General features: G+C 54.9%; 1 protein-coding gene across 1 annotated transcript in view; it reads left to right on the top strand.

Moving 5' to 3' along the window:
• Myo15a (myosin XVA) overlaps window positions 1-18,631 on the top strand; it is a 54,891-nt gene that overhangs the window by 22,470 nt on the left and 13,790 nt on the right. The window contains exons 24-56 of the mRNA XM_046456656.2: window positions 527-611; window positions 1,285-1,338; window positions 1,439-1,520; window positions 1,597-1,727; window positions 2,112-2,207; window positions 3,451-3,686; window positions 4,360-4,541; window positions 4,876-4,948; window positions 5,135-5,326; window positions 5,904-6,064; window positions 6,177-6,271; window positions 6,786-6,906; window positions 7,062-7,129; window positions 7,206-7,283; window positions 7,463-7,643; window positions 7,747-7,879; window positions 8,226-8,328; window positions 8,492-8,564; window positions 9,752-9,873; window positions 10,111-10,170; window positions 10,598-10,673; window positions 11,202-11,317; window positions 11,409-11,527; window positions 12,232-12,373; window positions 12,914-13,025; window positions 13,099-13,173; window positions 13,941-14,119; window positions 14,789-14,901; window positions 15,113-15,185; window positions 15,477-15,549; window positions 15,785-15,858; window positions 16,102-16,184; window positions 17,480-17,610. Coding sequence (XP_046312612.1) covers window positions 527-611; window positions 1,285-1,338; window positions 1,439-1,520; window positions 1,597-1,727; window positions 2,112-2,207; window positions 3,451-3,686; window positions 4,360-4,541; window positions 4,876-4,948; window positions 5,135-5,326; window positions 5,904-6,064; window positions 6,177-6,271; window positions 6,786-6,906; window positions 7,062-7,129; window positions 7,206-7,283; window positions 7,463-7,643; window positions 7,747-7,879; window positions 8,226-8,328; window positions 8,492-8,564; window positions 9,752-9,873; window positions 10,111-10,170; window positions 10,598-10,673; window positions 11,202-11,317; window positions 11,409-11,527; window positions 12,232-12,373; window positions 12,914-13,025; window positions 13,099-13,173; window positions 13,941-14,119; window positions 14,789-14,901; window positions 15,113-15,185; window positions 15,477-15,549; window positions 15,785-15,858; window positions 16,102-16,184; window positions 17,480-17,610 — 3,692 coding nt within the window. The remainder of the gene's footprint in view (window positions 1-526; window positions 612-1,284; window positions 1,339-1,438; window positions 1,521-1,596; window positions 1,728-2,111; window positions 2,208-3,450; window positions 3,687-4,359; window positions 4,542-4,875; window positions 4,949-5,134; window positions 5,327-5,903; window positions 6,065-6,176; window positions 6,272-6,785; window positions 6,907-7,061; window positions 7,130-7,205; window positions 7,284-7,462; window positions 7,644-7,746; window positions 7,880-8,225; window positions 8,329-8,491; window positions 8,565-9,751; window positions 9,874-10,110; window positions 10,171-10,597; window positions 10,674-11,201; window positions 11,318-11,408; window positions 11,528-12,231; window positions 12,374-12,913; window positions 13,026-13,098; window positions 13,174-13,940; window positions 14,120-14,788; window positions 14,902-15,112; window positions 15,186-15,476; window positions 15,550-15,784; window positions 15,859-16,101; window positions 16,185-17,479; window positions 17,611-18,631) is intronic.

Below are 18,631 nucleotides of genomic sequence, written 5' to 3' on the forward strand. Positions count from 1 at the left end.
TTGGAAGGCTGAGGCCTCAGGATCATAAGTTTGAAGCCAGCCTAGGTAACTTAGTGAAACCCTATCTCAAGTTGCTGGGATTACAGGTGTGTGCCACCACACTGGGTACGTGAAACCCTATCTCAAGAGAAGAAATAAAAATGGACAGGGATATAGTTCAGTGGTAAAGTGTCCCGGGGTTCAATCCCAAGTACAAAAAAGAACTTTTATTTTGGGGCTGGGGTTGTGGCTCAGTGGTAGAGCACTCGCCTGGCACGTGCAGGGCCCTGGGTTCGATCCTCAGCACCACATAAAAATAAACAAAATAAAGATATTGTGTCCAACTACAACTAAATTAAAAAAAAAAAACACTTTTATTTTTCCTGTGTGACCTTGGTTAAATCACTGCCCCTGTCTGAGCTCCAGTTTCCCTTTGTGCCAAAGGACCTCAAAGTGTAATGGAGGCACTGTCCGCTAGGCAAGACTGATAGGGGCATTTCTACTTCTTGGTCACCCTGTCACCCCAATCTATGACCCTCTCTGCCAGGCAGGGCTATCAGCAGATGAGGAGGAGTCTGATGAAGTTCCGGTCCTTGGTTCACGCCTACATGAACCGCAGCCGCTACCTCAAGGTACAGGTGCCAGCCCTCTCTGGGGGTCCCTGACCTTTAGCCTCAGTCTTGGGCTCAAATCCCTGCTCTGCCGCTCCTGAGCAGCCCCCTCTGCAGCCTCAATTTCCCATCTACCTCTTGGGGTTGTGCAGAAGTTTAAATGAGATATTGTATGTGAAGGATTTGGCCTGGTGCTGGGTTCACAATGGGGTCTTCAAATAATGCATCGCGGTTAGAATTTGTTGACCTGAACATCCCTGAATACGGTCTGGCTCTTAAACTTTGATTAAACCAACCGGAAAGATCAACGTCATTCATTCCCGAAGCATGGGAAAACCGCGTGGCCTTTACTGAAGGTCTTGTGGCCAAGCAGAGGAGAGATGCCACTGCGCACTGCTTGGACACTTTCCAGAAATCCTTCTTCGCGGGTCTCCCCGAAGGTTTTCTCCCCTTGCCCTTCGCTGTTGACGGTCTCTGGCTGTCCTCCTGTCTCTTCTGTTTCTCTGGCCACACCTCGGTCTTCTCTTGACCCTCTGTGAAAGGGGAGCAGTAGCCTCCAGGCTATGGGAAGCTGCCCCCTGCTTCTCAGGCCAGACGCTGCCTTGTGCATGCTGGCCCGAACCTGGCCCGGGCCTTGGGGCCCACCGTCGCCTCTGCCTGCCGTTCCCTGCCTTGACCATCTGCTGTCCTGCAGCTGAGGGCAGAGCAGAGGCGCCGGGTGGAGGAGGCACGGCTTCGGGAGCAGGAGGTGGGTGTGGGGTCTGGGTGGCCGCAGGGGACAGGGAGGGAGGCTGGCAGGCGGGGGTGTGGCAGGCGGTGCCCTCACCACTTGCTGTCTGTCCCTCTAGGAGCTGAGCAAGCGGGAGGTGGTGGCTGTGGGGCACCTGGAGGTGCCAGCAGAGCTGGCTGGGCTCATGCAAGCTGTGGCAGGTGTGTTTACACTGGGCAGGGGGCAGAAGGTATGGGGACAAGGGAATAGCCACTTCACACTCTCCACTTTCCATAGGCCTCAGGCTGGCCAGAGTGCCCTGTGTGGCCCCTGTGAGGACTCCCCGGCTCCAGGCCGAGCCCCGAGTCAAATTGCCCCTGGATATCAACAATTACCCCATGGCCAAGTTTGTCCGGTGCCACTTCAAGGTAAGGGCTGGCATAGGTCAAGTGGACACTGACCAATCAGATCTGACATTGTCCTCACCCTGGGACAGGCTGGGATAGTGAGGGTCCTCTAGAGCTCAAGGCAGAGATATTGACCAACCAGTCTTGGAATATTCTAGAAACTGAGTAACTACTACATATCAGTGCTGCTCTGAGTTCCTGGGAAGGAACCAGATAAGACCTCATCCAGCTCACCAAGAGCCACCATCGGCACCCTGACAGCTCCCCATTTCCCCATCCGGGTGTTGGAGACAGGTGCCCTGCCTCAGGGGCTCCTGTGACCCCACCTGGCATGGGGGCAGTGGGTCCAGTTGTGCCTGTCAGCCCCAGCTCTGCCTCCTTCTGTTCCTTCCCCATGCCCCCCAGGAACCTGCCTTTGGGATGCTGACAGTGCCCTTGAGGATGCCCCTCACGCAGCTGCCAGCCGAGTACCATGCAGAAGCCGTGAGCATCTTCAAGCTGGTATGGGGCCTGGGCTTCCTGACAGAAAGGCTGCCTTAGACTGGGGCCTCCCAGGGTTACCAATGACTCTTCTCCTCAGGGGTTTCCTAGTCTGAGCGGGGAGGCAGATCCTGAGCCTTGCCAGTGACCAACATCAGGAATAGAGGAATGCACGGCTCTAATTTAGCCCCAGGCAAGGTCAGAGAAGGCCTCCTGCAGGAGATGGCATTGGAGCTGGAGGGAGTTTGCAGGGAGAGTGCAACAGGCACAAAGAGAGGAGGAAATTATTGTGGTCAGAACAGAGAGTTAAGAGGGTGAGGGAGGAGGTGTTTCCTGAGGACCTGATTGCTGAGCCAGAGCTTGCATTTCATCCCAAGGACCACAGGAGTCCAGGAAGATGCTCCCTGGGAGTGATGTGGTCAATCTGAGTGGTAGAAAGAACCCAATATGGTCAGATCCAAGTATTATAAAGAACCCTTTGAGGTTGGGGCAGTGGCACATGCCTGTAATCCCAGAGGCTCTGGAGGCTGAGGCAGGAGGATCACAAGTTCAAAGCCAGCCTCAGCAACTTAGCGAAGCTCTCACAACTCAGTGAGACCCTGTCTCTAAATAAAATATTTAAAAAGGTTAGGGATATGGCCCAGTGGTTAAGTGCCCCTGGGTTTAACCCCCCCACACACCAACATCAATAAAAATAAATAAATCCGTGAATGAATTAATTAAAATTAAAAAAAAAATAAAGAACCCTTTGAGGCCTAGCAGGAGGTATGGAGCCATCCGGAAGCCAGGAGAACAGGTGGGTTACTGGGGCTGTGTGGGGCGCCTAGAAGGTTCCTGAGCAGAATAGGAAGTCAATATGTATTTTGGATCTTTTTTTTTTTTTTGTACTGGGGATTAAACCCAGAGGTGCTTAACCACCAAGTCACATCCCCAGCCCTTTTTATATTTTATGTAGAGACAGGGTCTCGCTCAGTTGCTTAGGGCCTCGCTAAATTGCTGAAGCTGGCTTTGAATTCGAAATCCTCCTGCCTCAGCCTCCTGAGCCACTAGCATTACAGGCTGCACCCGGGTGTGCTTTGAATCTTAACCTTTCCCGTAGTCGGGGTGAACTGCCCTGTCATTCGGCACAGAATATGGCAGTTAACGTTGTACTATGAGGTACTTTCCTATGGTCAGAGGACCCAAGGGAGAGGTGCACGTGGAGGGATGGGGGTGTGGCAGGAATAACCTTCTGAGAGGCCCAGGAGAGTCTTTCTGTGGCCAGATCCTGCGTTTCATGGGCGACCCCCACCTGCACGGTGCCCAGGAGGACGTCCTGGGGAACTACATCGTGCAGAAGGGGCTGACGATGCCTGAACTACGGGATGAGATCCTGGCCCAGCTGGCCAATCAGGTGTGGCACAATCACAATGCCCACAATGCGGAGCGGGGCTGGCTGCTCCTGGCTGCCTGTCTCAGTGGCTTCGCACCTTCCTCACGCCTCGACAAGTTCCTCCTCAAGTGAGTGGGACCCGGAGGGGCCAGGGTGGATGGGACTGTGGTAAAGGGCAGACCAGGAGCAGCATCTTTGTGCGGGGAGGCACGGGCACTGATGTGGTCCAGTCTCCACTGGGCTGGGCTCAGTCTCCACTGGGCCCAGTGCAAGAGGAAGGACAGATTTCACTGCAGAGGGTAAGAGTCAGGTCAGACTGGATAAGGGACTTCCAGGACCCAGAAGTAGGCAAGACGAGGGCATGGCGAATTTGGAAAAGAGCATGGACCTCTCGGGTCATGGGGAAGAATGGGGGCGCTTTAGAAGCATGAAAAGTAGACTTGAGAGGCCTGAGTTCAAATCCCAGCTCAGTCATGGGTGAGCTTTGTGACCTAGGCCAAGTTATTTCACCTCTCTGGGCCTCCATTGGCTCACCTGTTAAAGAGGGATAACAGCAGTGCATACTTCATAGGCTGTTGTGAGGATGAAGTTCTTAGAACAGAGGCAGGCAGGTGGTGAGTGCTGTGTGGACGCAACCATGACAAGGGTTCTGGATGTTGTCATGCTGGGTGCAAAGCATGATTTGCAAGAGAAGGGACTTGGGCAGACCTTGGACTAAAACCTAGGACCCTTTCAACCTCACCTTAGGGCTCTGGGCCAGCCTGGACCTCCCTTAGGCTCTGACTCCCTCCCATCCATCAGGTTTGTGTCTGATTATGGGCAGAATGGCTTCCAGGCAGTGTGTCAGCACCGTCTCATGCAGGCCATGGGCCGGGCCCAACAGCAGGGCTCAGGGGCTGCCCGCACCTTCCCACCGACCCAGCTTGAGTGGATCACCACCCATGAGAAGGCCAACATGGCACTGGATGTGAGCTGCTTCAATGGTAAGCTGCTTTGTCCCTACCCCTCATTCTGCCCATCCACCCTCGGTCCCTCATGGAGGGGCCGCTGGAGTCCGCTGGGCTTAGTCACCCATTCTGGGGTCAACAGTTGTCCTGAGAGGCTCTGGAGCTGGCAGAGAGCCTGCTCAGAGATGCCTCTGCAGGAAAGATATACGGGGTACAGGAACTGAACCCGTATGGGCAGGGAGGGAGAGCCCGGATACAGGGACTCAGGGAAAGAGCTGGGAGGCTTGGGAGGAGAAGGCAAAGCAAGGCAGCCCTGTGAGACTTAATTGCAGATGTCCCAGGCTGAGTCCAGCGCTTGCTACCACCCCAGGTGACCAGTTCTCCTGTCCAGTGCACTCCTGGAGTACTGGGGAAGAGGTGGCAGGAGACATTCTCAGGCACAGGTGGGATCCTGGAATACCCCACCCAGCACATCTCTGTACCTGGGAAGAAGGGAGGGAGGGAGGGGGAAGAGGCCAGGTCCCCCAGGGTCCTGAGGGTCACCATGGTCATGCTTGGGGTTTGATTCATATCCAAGGGTCTCCCCTAGGTAGGTGCCCCGTTTCCATCTCTCCACATACTGTCACCAGGGGCCTGGCTGAAGGCTGGAGAGGATGGACAGTGGCCATGAAGAATGGTGTCCAGTGGGCAGAGCTGGCTGGCCATGACTACGTGCTGGACCTAGTGTCAGACCTGGAGCTGCTCAGGGACTTCCCTCGGCAGAAGTCCTACTTCATTGTGGGCACGGAAGGGCCCATGGCTGGCAGGGGATGCCCAAGAATGTGGGTAGCTATGTGGGCCACCTTCACACAGATGGCCTCTCCTGGGCAGCAGGTTCTGCTTGCCTAACTCTTGGGAGAGACTGAGTTTAGAGGGGTTTGTGGTGGTTTGTATTTGATTTTGAGATGGAGTCTCACTGTGTTCTCCTCCCTGGCTGGCCTCGAGCTCCTGGGCTCAAGTGATCCTCCTGCCTCAGCCTCTGAGTAACTGGGACTATGGGTGCATGCCGCAGTGCCCAGTGGTGTTCTCTTTCTCTGTGTCTGTCTGTCTGTCTCTCTCTTTCTCTTTTCTGTAAGTGCTGGGGATGGAACCCAAGGCCTTGCACATTCTAGGCAAACACTACCACTGAACCCAGCCGTTTTTATTTTTATTTTCCGATGGTCTCACTGAGTCACCCAAGCTGGTCTTGAACTTGTGATTCTCTTGCCTCAGCCTCTTGAGTCTCTGGGTTTACCTGGCTGCTGTTCTGCTTTTTAAATGAAGAAAGTCATCCAATTCTGGGAACAGAAAATGTCGGGGGGCTTCTGGTAGAGCTGTGGTTCTCTTAGCTGCTGTGTATTCCCCTCTCCCCCTTAACAGGGTTTTTGGGAATAGCTGGGACTCAGATGAGGATACACCCCCCAGACCTCAGCCTCAGCATCCCATGCCTGAAGTACCTGACTCTGATGGGTACAGCAGCCACAATGAGGATGGTACAAGTGGGGAAACTGAGGCCCAGAGAGAGACAGCCACCCACCAAGGTCAATCAGCAATGGCCACCATCACTGGTGGGGAGGGAACCCGGGAGACCGTGGGGAGGTGGAGACCAACAGGAAGAATGAACTTGCCCTTTTTGTATATCCCCCCATCCAGACTCGGACAGCCTTGGAGAGCCCACTGTGCCCCATAAGGGGCTTGACTGCTACCTGGACAGCCTCTTCAACCCTGTGCTGTCCTACGGGGATGCGGTAGGGACAGAGGGAGCATTTGCAGATAGACAGCAGGCTCAGAGTGTACCCCTGAGTCACATCTGTGCCCAGAATGACACGGGAGCTTCTCACAGCCAGGGTCATGCGGTGCTGTGTCCTCTCTGGGTCTGTGTTGGCCATGGGAGGAAAATATGAGGGTGTCTGGAGATGCCACCACCTCCGGTGGAAGCCAGCTCCCGGTGGGAGTGAATGACCTTGATCCCTGGGTCCCCCAGGTCCCCTCACCCTGGGGACTTCCGGAGCACCACAGCAGTCCCTGGATGATACACAGCCCTGAGCAGGGCCTAGCTCCTCTTTGAGCCTCAGTTTAGAGAGATGGTTGTGGGGAGGACGGGTTGGGGACTGCACTGGCAGAGACCCAGGAGTCATACAGACACTTGGCCAGTGGGAGGTCCCCCTGGGGGGAGGAAATGACTGGTGTCAGGTGCCGGTTGCCATGGAGCCTCAGGAATACAGCACAGAGGCAGTCACTCGAGCCACCCGCTGTCCCCAGGACCTGGAGAAGCCAACAGCCATTGCTTACCGCATGAAAGGGGGAGGCCAGCCTGGCGGAGGCAGCGGTAGTGGTCCTGAAGACACCCTCAGGAGACCCCCAGAGCCAAAGCCAAAGCCAAGTCAGTGCCTCTCACTAGGGTGGTTCCAGGGTGGGGCAGGGCTGGGGCCACTCACTGGCCTACAAGCACCTTTATGTGCTAGGCAGCCACAGGTGGGAGTGGGAGGACAGGGTGCATTGCCCATGTCTACCCGTGCCCCCTCTCGGCTCCTCCAGTACCAGGCCTGGATGCCTCCACGCTGGCTCTGCAGCAGGCCTTCATCCACAAGCAGGCCGTGTTGCTGGTGAGTGAGGGACAGACTTCCCGGGGTGGGTGGCAGACTAGGGACCTGCCTAGTCACCACCACGGCTCTTTCCCAGGCCCGGGAAATGACCCTGCAGGCCATGGCACTCCAGCAGCAGCCTCTTAGTCCTGCCCTGAGACACTTACCCCCAGAGGTGAGCCTGGCCCATGCAGGGTAAGGGGGCTGCTTAGAGTCACCAGCTGGAAAGAGGAGTGCTGTGCTGCTCCAGGACATCATTGTACCTCTCTGAGCCCAGAAGCCCCATGGCCCATGTGGGGCAGAGACAGGGTCCCTGAGAGTAGTCTGGTCCATCTCATGCCCTGTTCTCTGCAGAAACCCTTAGCACCAGAGGCACAGCCGAAGTCTGTGGGCACTGGTCCCCCTGCCAAACCTGTACTCCTGCGCTCCACTCCAAAGTCCCCGGCCCCAGCCCCTTCAGCCAAGGCCCCAAGGCTCCCCACCAAGCCCGTGGCTGTCCCCATTCTAGCTCAGGGCCTGGCTTCTCCACAAATCCGTGAGTGTCCACCTCAGTTTGGGGGCCTTTCCGGGAAAGGGGTGGGATTGTGACTGTCTGCTGTAGGCTCATCCTCTCCCCCACCCTCCCCCCCAATCCACAGCCTCACCCTCCCGGGACTTGGTCCGTTACTCCACGCTCAACTCAGAGCACTTCCCGCAGCCCACCCAGCAGATCAGAAGCATCATCAGGCAGTGCCAGCAGCCGCACGGAGGAGGCCGTCCCGAGGCCCTAAGGTCAGCGCTGCCCCCAAACCCAGGGGACCTGGTCACCCACTGTGCCTGAATGTCTACTCTCCCGTGCACCTGCCTGCAGCCTCCACAGTGCCCCCCCCAGCTCCCTCCACAGAGGGAGTTTCTTCATGCCAATGGGTCCAGATGAGCCCCGGGAGCCAAGGGAAGCCCAGACTGCTGTTCTCAGCGAGGTTATGCGACCTTAGGCCAGTCTCTGATCCTCTCTGGGTTGTTATTCATAATTATGAGGTTGGTGGAAGAGGAAGTCCTCTCCACCAAATTGTAAAAATGTGGTGAGGAGAGGGGAGATTCAATGTCCACCCCTGCTTGGTTCGTCTCTTCCTAGCAGGAAGGATGGAAGGGTGTTTGTGAAGCGGCCAGACCCCCATGAGGAGGCCCTGATGCTCCTGAAGGGCCAGATGACTCACCTAGGGACAGCACCTGGCACCCAGGTGAGAGGCAGGGTGGGGGGCTGCGCCCAGCAGGGAGAGAGACAAAGAGGAGCCTCCAGGGGAACTTCAGAAACCAGCTACTCCTACAAGCCATGGCCCTGCCTCTACCCGCTCCGTGGGGTTTGCTGGTTGTCCCCTGAGCACTCTCTTTGGGGTAGAACAGGTGTCCAGAGAGACGGTGGCCCTAGTGAAGCCAGTGACCAGTGCACCGAGGCCATCCATGGGACCCACTCCAGGTGAGAGGGCCAGGATGGAGGGGGGGGCAAGCAGGCGGGGTGTCCAAGTGTGTGAGTGGTTCTGTGAGCACAGGTGAGTCTCTGTATGTTGGAGTCATGTGTGTCTGTGTCCCTGAGCGTTGTATGTGTTAGCATTTAAATCACCCTAACTTTAGTTCAGGCCCATCCTGGTCTCATTTAATCCTACTAAAACCCATCAAGGCAGTACCATTTGTTCCTACATGGTATAGATGGGGAAATGGAGGCAAAAAGAATTTCAATTGTTTGCCAAGGTCACACAGCTCAAGAAAGTGTCAGAACAGGGCTATCAATGCAGGCCTCCTGCCACCACAACCGGGAACCCTGATCTTTACTAGCCCCGTCTCATAGCAGCCACAGTGACCTGAAAAAATCTACAGATCAACTCACACTGTGTCCCTGACTTTAAGAAACCGCTCCAATGGGTTTGGGGATGTGTCTCAGTGATAGAGCACTTGCCCTGCATGCACAGGAGTGGGTTCAATCCCTAGTACTGCAAAACAAAGCAAAAAACCCACAAACAAAGACTTCCAAATGGATCCTGCAATGAACTCCAAGCTCTTCACTGTGCTCTTTGAGGTTCTCCTGAATGATCTATCTGCCCACCTCCGTAGCCTCATCTCCTCCCACCAGAGCCTTGTACATTCTGTTCCTGAAAACACCAAGGCCCCTCCTACCTCAGTGCCTTTACACTTGCTCTCCCCTCTGCCTAGAATGCTCTTCCCTGCGATCTTTGCATATCTGGCCCCCTCTTGTCATTCAGGGCTCAGCTCAAATGTCCTCAGAGAGGACTTGGACTGAAAGACCCTCAAAATTCAGCTCCCCAGACTTTCCTAAATCACGCTGCTCCACTTCCACCCCAGCTCCTAGCAGTAAGAGCTTTGTTCTTTCTGTTCCACCCAAACCTGCCATGAGACTGAAGTCAAGGGCAGGTGCCTGCCTGTCTTGTTCACTAGGGCATCCAAGGCCCCTAGTGCAGGCTTCTGGGTGCTCTCTATATCTGTGGAATAAAGGATTGGGTTGTAAAGTGTGCCCATGTGAGCAGTTGTGCCTACTGAATCTGCCCTGGCCCCTTTCTTGGCATGAGGTTGCCACCATGTCCCCTACTCCACCCTGACTCTCCCACTTGGTCCTGAGAGGTGTCTCCCCTGCTCCCCTGCACTCTCCAGTGCAGCCTTCAAGATCCCTGGAGCCCCCCGAGGAACCTATGCAAACGCGGCTGCATTGCCTAATCAACCCCAATTTCTACGGCTACCAGGATGCCCCCTGGCGGATCTTCCTGCGCAAAGAGGTACCTGGCCAGGCTCAGGAGACCTGAGCCAGGGAAAGGGCTGAATGGGAGAGTGGAGGGAGTCGGGGAGTTGGCCCAGGAGAGAGAATCTGATGGGCAGAGTTGAAGCTAGGAGTCAGAGTTAGAACCAGGGGTGAGGCTGGGGGAGAGTCCGGCTGTGGCTAGGGTTGGGGGGGCCGTGTGCAAAGCAAGGGAGGGAACAGTCTGTCGTTACTCACTGAAGCCCTACCCCCACAGGTGTTTTACCCCAAGGACAGCTACAACCATCCTGTGCAGCTAGATCTCCTGTTCCGCCAGGTGATGTCCCCTCTTCCCCTCTGTCCCAGTATACTCAGCAAGGTAATGGGCCCATAGACTAGCAGCCTGCACTCTGGGATTTGGGGTCCTAGAGGTTGGGAAGCTGTTCTACACAATCTCCCTCTCCCATGGATAAGGTCAGTGGGTCTAAGGTAGGAAGGACTCAGAGGTCAAATCTAAGTCATCCCCTCCACACACACACAAGATAGGTAAGGAGACTGAGGTCTAGGAAGACCCAGCCCCCCCAATAGATGGCAAAGTTGAGGAGAGAGGGTTCCTGTAAGTGAGCTCTGATTTATGAAGACGATCCAGCTTACCGATGACCCCACGACTACAAAATTGGACTTCTCCATTCCCATGCACCTCGAACAGAACAGCGGGCTGGGGAAGTCCCTGGTATCACCTGCATCATGGCTTCTTCCCATAGATCCTGCATGACACGTTCTCTGAGGCCTGCATGCGCATCACTGAGGACGAGCGGCTCAGAATGAAGGCCCTGTTTGGTATTGCAGGGGGAGGGGGGAAATTGTTGATGGGCTGCCAGCCAGAGCCACTGGCCAGCCCTTTCCCAGAGGGAGGCCAAGGCTAACAAGCCCAGCCCCAATTTGCCTCCAGACACGCCCCTCCTTGCTCTGCTATGGCCTCTTACATGGCTAGGCTGCAAGTTCAGGGTTGGCAATATCCGACACATCGTGTCCATCTCTGGGTTTCAGTTTCTCATTCTCCATACTGGCCAGTTATCTTTTTTTTTTAAGAGAGAGGGAGAGAGAAGGAGAGAGAGGGAGAGAGAGAATTTTAATATTTACTTTTTAGTATTTGGCGGACACAACATCTTTGTTTGTATGTGGTGCTGAGGATTGAACCCGGGCCGCACGCATGCCAGGCGAGCGCGCTACCGCTTGAGCCACATCCCCAGTCCCCTGGCGAGTTATCTTCTTGCCAGATGTCGGTCTTCCTTCCTGATCTCCCAGATGTGGGCTGGCAAGGGAAGGGTGAAAAGGGGAGTCTTGATCAGATTTGGCCTCCTTTAGCCCAGAACCAGCTGGATACACAGCGGCCTCTGGTAACGGAGAGTGTGAAGCGGGCGGTGATCAGCACTGCCCGAGACAGCTGGGAGGTCTACTTCTCCCGTCTCTTCCCCGCCACGGTGCGAACCCCTGTCTGCCTGCTCCCTACCTGCCCAGAGCGTTCAGGACAGAGGGTAAAAGACCCTCACATGCCCCTCATCCTTAATCCAGGGCAGTGTGGGCACTGGTGTGCAGATCCTAGCGGTGTCCCACACAGGCATCAAACTCCTGCGGATGGTCAAGGGCAGCCAGGAGGCCAGTGGGCAGCTGCAGGTCCTACGTACATACAGGTGACTGACAGGCAGATGTGGGGCCAGTCTCCGGACTGGCATCTTCTGCTTTCTAAATACCTATGATGTGCCAGGCTCTATACCATGCCCATATAAGAGATGGAGAAACTGGGTCTTGGAGATAGAAGTTACCTGCCTCAGTTCAGGTGCGCAGGAAATGGTTGAGCTAGGAGCCCATTTCGTTCTGCCTCTGGGGCCACACAGCAGCCCCGCCTCCACTCCAAGACTCCCTGCAGTGGGGCAAATGGTGCTGCAAGCCACCAAGTCTTGAGGCAGCTGAAAAGAGAAATGGTAGTCCAGCCCTGAGACCTACCTGAGGGCTCCAACTCTTTCCCTGTCTCACTTATCCCTTTCAACATGAGATCAGGAAAGAGTCTTAATCACTAGTTGGGTAAAAGCTCCCTGCTTTGAAGGATGGGAAGAATTTGGTCGGTGCATGAAAAAGATTAGTGTGTTCAAAATCTGGGAGGTTGGACTGAGGGACCAAGGGAGGGTGCCAGAGCACTGGTTTAAAAGGTAGTAGGAGATGAGCAGAATCTACTGTTGGGAGTCAGAGGCAGGAGTCCTTGGGTCCCAGGAGTCTAGTGTCGGGTGAGGCTACAGGAATGTGATGGGGCTACAGGAACAGAAGGACTATAAGGGTCTGGGGAGAGCATCCTTGTGGCCTTGGGATCCTGCCCTCATGCCACCTTCCCATCCTCCAGCTTTGCAGATATCCTCTTTGTGACCATGCCGTCACAGAACATGCTGGAGTTCAACCTGGCTAGTGAGAAGGTCATCCTCTTTTCAGCCCGTGCTCACCATGTCAAGACCATGGTGGATGACTTCATTCTGGAGTTGAAGAAGGTCAGGATCAGGGCTGGGGTTGTGGCTCAGCGGTAGAGCACTCGCCTAGCACATGCGAGGCCCTGGGTTTGATCCTCAGCACCACATAAAAATAAATAAAATAAAGGCATTGTGTCCAACTACAACCATATATATATATATATATATATATATATATATATATATATATATATATATATATATTAAGGAGGTCAGGATCCTCCCACAGATAATACTGCCCAGGGCTGAGGGCCCAAGAACAAGGCTCTCCCCAATGCCCGGCCCCTGCCCGTCTCCCCACCTGTGACTGGGCAGCCCCCAGGCCCAGTACCTGCTGGGGAAGGCTTCGATGGGAAGCTCTGGAGAGGGATTGAGTGGGTTGGTGATGGGTGTTCATCAGATTCAGGCAAGGCTCCTCCTTTCACCTGGCATGACTTTCTCCCTTCTCACCTAGAGAAGGCTCCCTTCCCTGGTGTGCTGGGGAGATAGGAGCCCTTAGGCCTCTCTGGGGAGGGTGGGGTGGGGGACTGTAGCCCCTTACCCTGCCCCTGGCCACCCCAGGACTCTGACTATGTTGTTGCTGTGAGAAACTTCCTGCCTGAGGATCCAGCACTGCTGGCCTTCCACAAGGGTGACATTATCCACCTGCAGCCCCTGGAGCCACCTAGAACAGGTCAGTGTCATGGGGGTGGGGTAGGTAGAAGGGAGGCCTCCCTGGTGAGTGCTGACACAAACCTGGCCCACAGGCTACAGCGCTGGCTGTGTGGTGCGCAAGAAGGTGGTATACCTGGAGGAACTGCGCCATAGAGGCCCTGACTTTGGTGGGTACCCCAGGGGTGCCCCACCATGTGGAAACTCTAAAGAGGGTTCATGCTAGCTCCATACATTCACAATATAGATGTACTGTGAGGGTTTCTTTTCTCCTTCTCTCTTTCTTTTATTAGTACTGGGGATTGAACCCCGGGGTGCTCTAACACTGAGCTATGTCCCCTAGCCTTTTTATTTTTTATGTTGAGACAGGGTCTCACTAAGTTGCTGAGGCTGGCCTTGAACTTGTGATCCTTCTGCCTCAGCCTCCTGAGTCACTGGGATGACAAGAGAACACCACCACACCCAGCTGGATGAGGGTTTATTGGTGCCCCCAAGCTGTCTGGCCTGGCAGTGTTTTCAAAGGTCTCTGCCATGGCCTGGCAGGACCTGCTGGCAGCCATATAGCCCAGCCCTCTGCCTAAATAGATGACCACGGGGTTTGTAGCCAGACTCTTTGTGTCTTCACATGCCCTGCGATTCCACAATCTTTTGCTGCACCTCTCACTATAGTCCAGTGGCCCTAAGGGAATCCCTTCCTGTTTCTTCCCATGTAAAACGGGGGTGTGGCTCAGTGGTAGAGCACTTGCCTAACTTGTCCTGGGTTCCATCCCCAGCATCACAAAAACAAAAGAAAAAACCGGGTGGGGGTTCGATGGCTTGGCCTCCCCTACAGAGCTCTAGGGAGAGGTCAACGAAGTACCCAAATATCCCTAAAGGGGCTCCTTCATCCCAAGACAAGATCTTCCAGTTTGTCTCTGACCCTTTCCATGACCCCTAGGCTGGCGGTTTGGGACGATCCACGGGCGCGTGGGTCGCTTCCCTTCGGAGCTGGTGCAGCCCGCCGCAGCCCCAGATTTCCTGCAGCTACCAGCAGAGCCTGGCAGGAGCCGGGCTGCCGCGGTGGCCGCAGCTGTCGCCTCTACAGCTGCAGCTCAGGAGGTGGGCCGCAGGAGAGAGGTGAGCCCGGCGGGGGGCAGAGACAGCAGGGGCCAGGATGAGTCAGACTGCAGCCGGTGGTGAATGCTAGCAAGGTTAGCTAGGGGCGTGGTCAGTCCCTTGAGGCGTGGCCAGCCCTGGAGTAGGGCGAGCGAGAATATGACCAGAGATGGTTGGAATTGTGACCAAATGGAGTAGGGAAGGGTGGGGGTCAGTTGAATGCGACCTGAACCAAAGGCAGGGGACCAGCCTTGGGCTGGCCGGTAGGTAAAGTCAACCTGGAGTGGGATGGGGCCAGGCTCGTGGGACGGGGGTCTAGCTACCGAATGGAATTAGGGAGAGTCAGGTCAAACTTAGGAGTGAGGGGCAGGATCAGCCAATGCTATGCAAGAACTAGCCTAGTTCGTGGGGGCGTGGCCTAGTGTGTCAAAGGCGGGGTCAGCCCGGCAGGAGGTGGGTGTGGCAAACTGGAGAGAAGTCCACTGGGTTCAGGTGGGTTCAGATGCATGGGCAGAGGAGGCCGTCTGGGTTGTCTGGGTTCTATCATCCAGGCGTTGCCTTGAATGGGCTGTGACAGGAGGACAAGTGGGGAGTGGCTGGACAGGCCTTGCTAGCTCTAGCTCATATCTGCTTACTCCCTCCCCCCTCCCCTCCCCTCCTCTTTCTTTCTCTCTCTCCCTTCTCTTAAAGGGTCCCTCAGTCAGGGCCCGCTCTGACCGTGGAGAAGACACCCTGGCGCTCCCACCATATACAATGCTTGAATTTGCCCAGAAGTATTTCCGGGACCCTCGGAGGCAACCTCAGTGAGTGGTGGCCCCAGCCCTATTCCTAACACAAAGGAGGGCTTCTTGCAGTGGATGTTGGCTGTCCCCCTTCTGGTTGACAGGCTGCCACCAAGGTTCGAGGCCCACCTTATGTCTCAGCCTCTGGATCAAGAACATTCCTAAGTGGGAAAAGGATGTAGCCAAAGGCTGGGAGGCAGAGCTGGTCAGCAGTGCCCACCTCCTGTTACAGGGATGGCCTCAGGCTGAAATCCAAGGAGAGCCGGGAGTCCAGAACCTTGGAGGACATGCTCTGCTTCACCAAGGTGTCCATTTTCTCCATCTGTAAAATGTTGGTGCAGGGGGGCCCCCTCCCCATCCCCAGGACAAACAGATTGTCCAGAGTAAGACCCTACAGCTCTAAAACCCTCCAGGACACCCCCCCACCCCCCCCCACCCCCCCGCAGCGGCAGCATCTGTCCCCAGTGTCAGGCCTGGCTCCCCTTTTGTAATGTCAGCCCTCTACATTGTCATCGTATGATCTGGAAGTATAATATGGTCCTCTTCTGTTCTGACATATCCCTTCATGGTGACCTGGTCCTTCCCTCCTCTCACAGACCCCGCTCCAGGAATCCCTTATTGAACTCAGTGACACCAGCCTCAACAAGATGGCCACCGACATGTTCCTAGGTGTGGGGGTGGGACGGCAGCCACCACTTGGTGGGAGGTAGCACTGTGTGATTCCTGCCTGTCCCAACTCCTCTCCCCACCCCCCAACTCAGACATGGGACACTTTGAAGAAAATGGAAGCCCCCAGAGGTCTGTGGACACAGTCACCCAGGGAGGGACTCAATTCTTAAGGCCCCTTGGGGATGGGCAGCTGGGGATCTTGCTAGGCCTGAGCAGGGTAGGTCTTCCCCCACAGCTGTGATGAGGTTCATGGGGGATGCCCCACTGAAGGGCCAGAATGAACTGGACATGCTCTGCACCCTCCTGAAGGTCAGTACAGACAACTCTGCCCCATGCTCCCTTTCTGCTCTGTGACACAGTTTCCCTATCTATCACCCTGAGTTGGAGGACATTGGATTGGGAAGCTTCCCCCTTAGCCCAAAGCCAAATGCAACCTGCATGTGGGGAGGGAGTTGGGAAAGGGACACCAGGACTCCTTCCAAGTGCCCACCCTATTCTTCTGTACCTGGTATATAGTATCTTTGACCTGTGACCTAGTTTGCTCTCTTTCAGCTTTGTGAAGACCATGAGGTCATGCGGGATGAGTGTTACTGCCAAATTGTGAAGCAGATCACAGATAACACCAGCTCTAAGCAGTGAGTCACTTGAGCCTTTACCCCCTGATCCCCACACTGTGTCCCTGTTCCTGGATGTACCAGCTCAGCCTCCTGTCTCCCTGGGCCTACCCCCCCTACCCCACCCTAGATTCTCTTCCCTCACCTTCTTCCTCACTCACATTGTTTTGGGGGTTAGTTTGTCTGGGATTTCCTGTTTCTGCTCAGTTTCCTCATCTGTAATGTACAAGTCCAGAGACCCAACTAAAATTGGTTCAATCAAAAGAGGGAACTTACTGGTTAAGACAGCTGAAAAGTCAGTGAGTATATGGCTTCAGGAATAGATCCAGGTGTCGTTAGAAAGAAGGCTTTCCGCCTTCCTATGTCATTTCCAAGCAGCCTCTCAGATCTGCAACATTTTCCCAGCTCAGCAATCCCAAGGAAAGCAACAGTAACTCAATATTTGTTGCAAAAATTCCCAAACAGATTTATTGGCCCAGGTACATAACAAGCTCATCCCTCAACCAACCACAATGGCTGGAGAATACAGAGTGCAGATTACCTATGCCTGGGTCCCATGCTTGTCCCAAAACCAATCACCAAAGCCAGAGGGAGTCTGAACTCTCATTGGCTGGTCCTGGATCAAATGCCCATCCTAAGCTAAGCACGGTGGCAAGGGTGGGAGGCTGCAGTGCTCTCTAACTGCCAGACCTGACTCTCAAGCCCATCTCCAAACCTCAGGTATCTAGAGAGGAGTGGGTGGTTTCCCAAAGGAAGCCTAAGTGCTGTCCCCAGGCATCAGAGATCTCCACAATTGAAACCACCACACCAGGACAGGATGAAATGTCTACATTTCACTCATGCAGGGACAGTGCACATTAGGCGCACAGTATATGTGCTGACCTTATGACCCTTGGACACACCTGCCTGTCCCTAGGCCTTCCTACTGTGAACCCTGCTGGGGTTCTCTTATGACCCTTGGACTCACCTGACTGTCCCTAGGCCTTACCTACTGTGAACCCTGCTGGGGTTCTGCACAGCCCCAGGAGGTTCCCTGTGCCCAGAATCCTCCCCAGACATCCCCTACCAGGAGAAGCCATCCCAGACCCTCATCCCCTTCCTCTCCTACTCCCACCTTGACTTCCCAGAAAGAATATACTTTCTGGACAGCTTTGGGAGCCCCTCTGCCCTGCTCTCACTGAGCAACAGGGTACATATCCTCAGAGTACGAATCTTTCCTGAGATCTGGAAGTCTTTGGCTCCATCCAGGAGACTCCTGGCACACACATTAGTACAGTGGCCACCTGTGATGCGGCCCCACATGTGTGTCCTTGCAGGGACAGCTGCCAGCGAGGCTGGAGGTTGCTCTACATCATGGCTGCCTACCACAGCTGCTCAGATGTCCTCTACCCACACCTCCATCACTTCCTCCAACACGTGAGCAGGACCCCAGGCCTGCCTTTCCAGGGTAAGGAGCCAGTGCATGGGGGACCTAGGGTTGCACCTCTCACATGGGGGACAGGGCAGGCAGCCTGTGGGAGGGGAAACCTAGAGGACCTGACCCTTTTTTTCATGTACCCAGGAAATGTTAACTAATGTTAATTTACTCCCCCAAACATTTTGAGAGGTCCCAAAATATGACCTCAGGATGAGAATGTCAGGGAAAGTTTCCAGGAGGTATTACCCTGGGAAATGAGCAGGTGGAAGGAATTTTCTGGTGGACTGAGTTAGCAGGAGCAAAGATGGGAATGGGTGGCACATGGGAGATGGAGAGGAGGAGGCAGGCAAGAAGCCAGAGTACTCAGGTAAGGTCCTGCTTCTCCAGCTGCTGGGCCCAAAGTTGGTGGCGAGGTCTTGGCCTTAGCCCCTTGCAGTAAGGAGAAGTAGCCTCCTCCTCACTGTGCTTCCATAGCAACCCCAGGGGCCCTAAGAAAGAGGCAGCCATGCTGGAGACAGGGCTTCTCACCCTCTCTGCCTCTGAAGCTTTCTGTTTGCTTCAATTAACAAATATTCCCTGACCCAGAGATAAATAGACCTAGCTTCCCAGGGAAGGGCTCCCAAATAGGAGAAGACAGCAGAATGTCCTAGAACTCTTGATGCCCTCCCGAGGGCAAGGTGTGGACATTGATTAATCTAGAGACATGGAGCAGTGATGCTGGGGTCTTCTACACTGGGATGCCTGGATGAGACAGGATGATTGACATGGTGGTTCCTGCTGGCAGAATCAGAGCACCACTGTTTCCTAGCCACAGAGCCTATTAGGGGGTGAGCTCCTCAAGAAACAGCTCAGGGTCACAGCTGTTTCTAGACTCATAGATAGTCAAGGGCAAGACAGAAGGCCTTGGGCTGTGAGTTCGAATACAGTTCCTAACCTCTAGCTCTTGACCAAGGGCAAGTCACTGTTCCTTGCAGGGCTCAGTTTTCTCAGCTGTCAAATGGAGGTATAAATGCTTGCCACACAGGTTGTGGAAAGAACACAGTAAGTCCAT

This window comes from Marmota monax, unplaced genomic scaffold, assembly GCF_021218885.2.
Source record: "Marmota monax isolate L192 unplaced genomic scaffold, Marmota_monax_Labrador192_F-V1.1 WCK01_AAM20220418_F8-fsc00501, whole genome shotgun sequence".
Lineage (NCBI taxonomy): Eukaryota > Metazoa > Chordata > Mammalia > Rodentia > Sciuridae > Marmota > Marmota monax.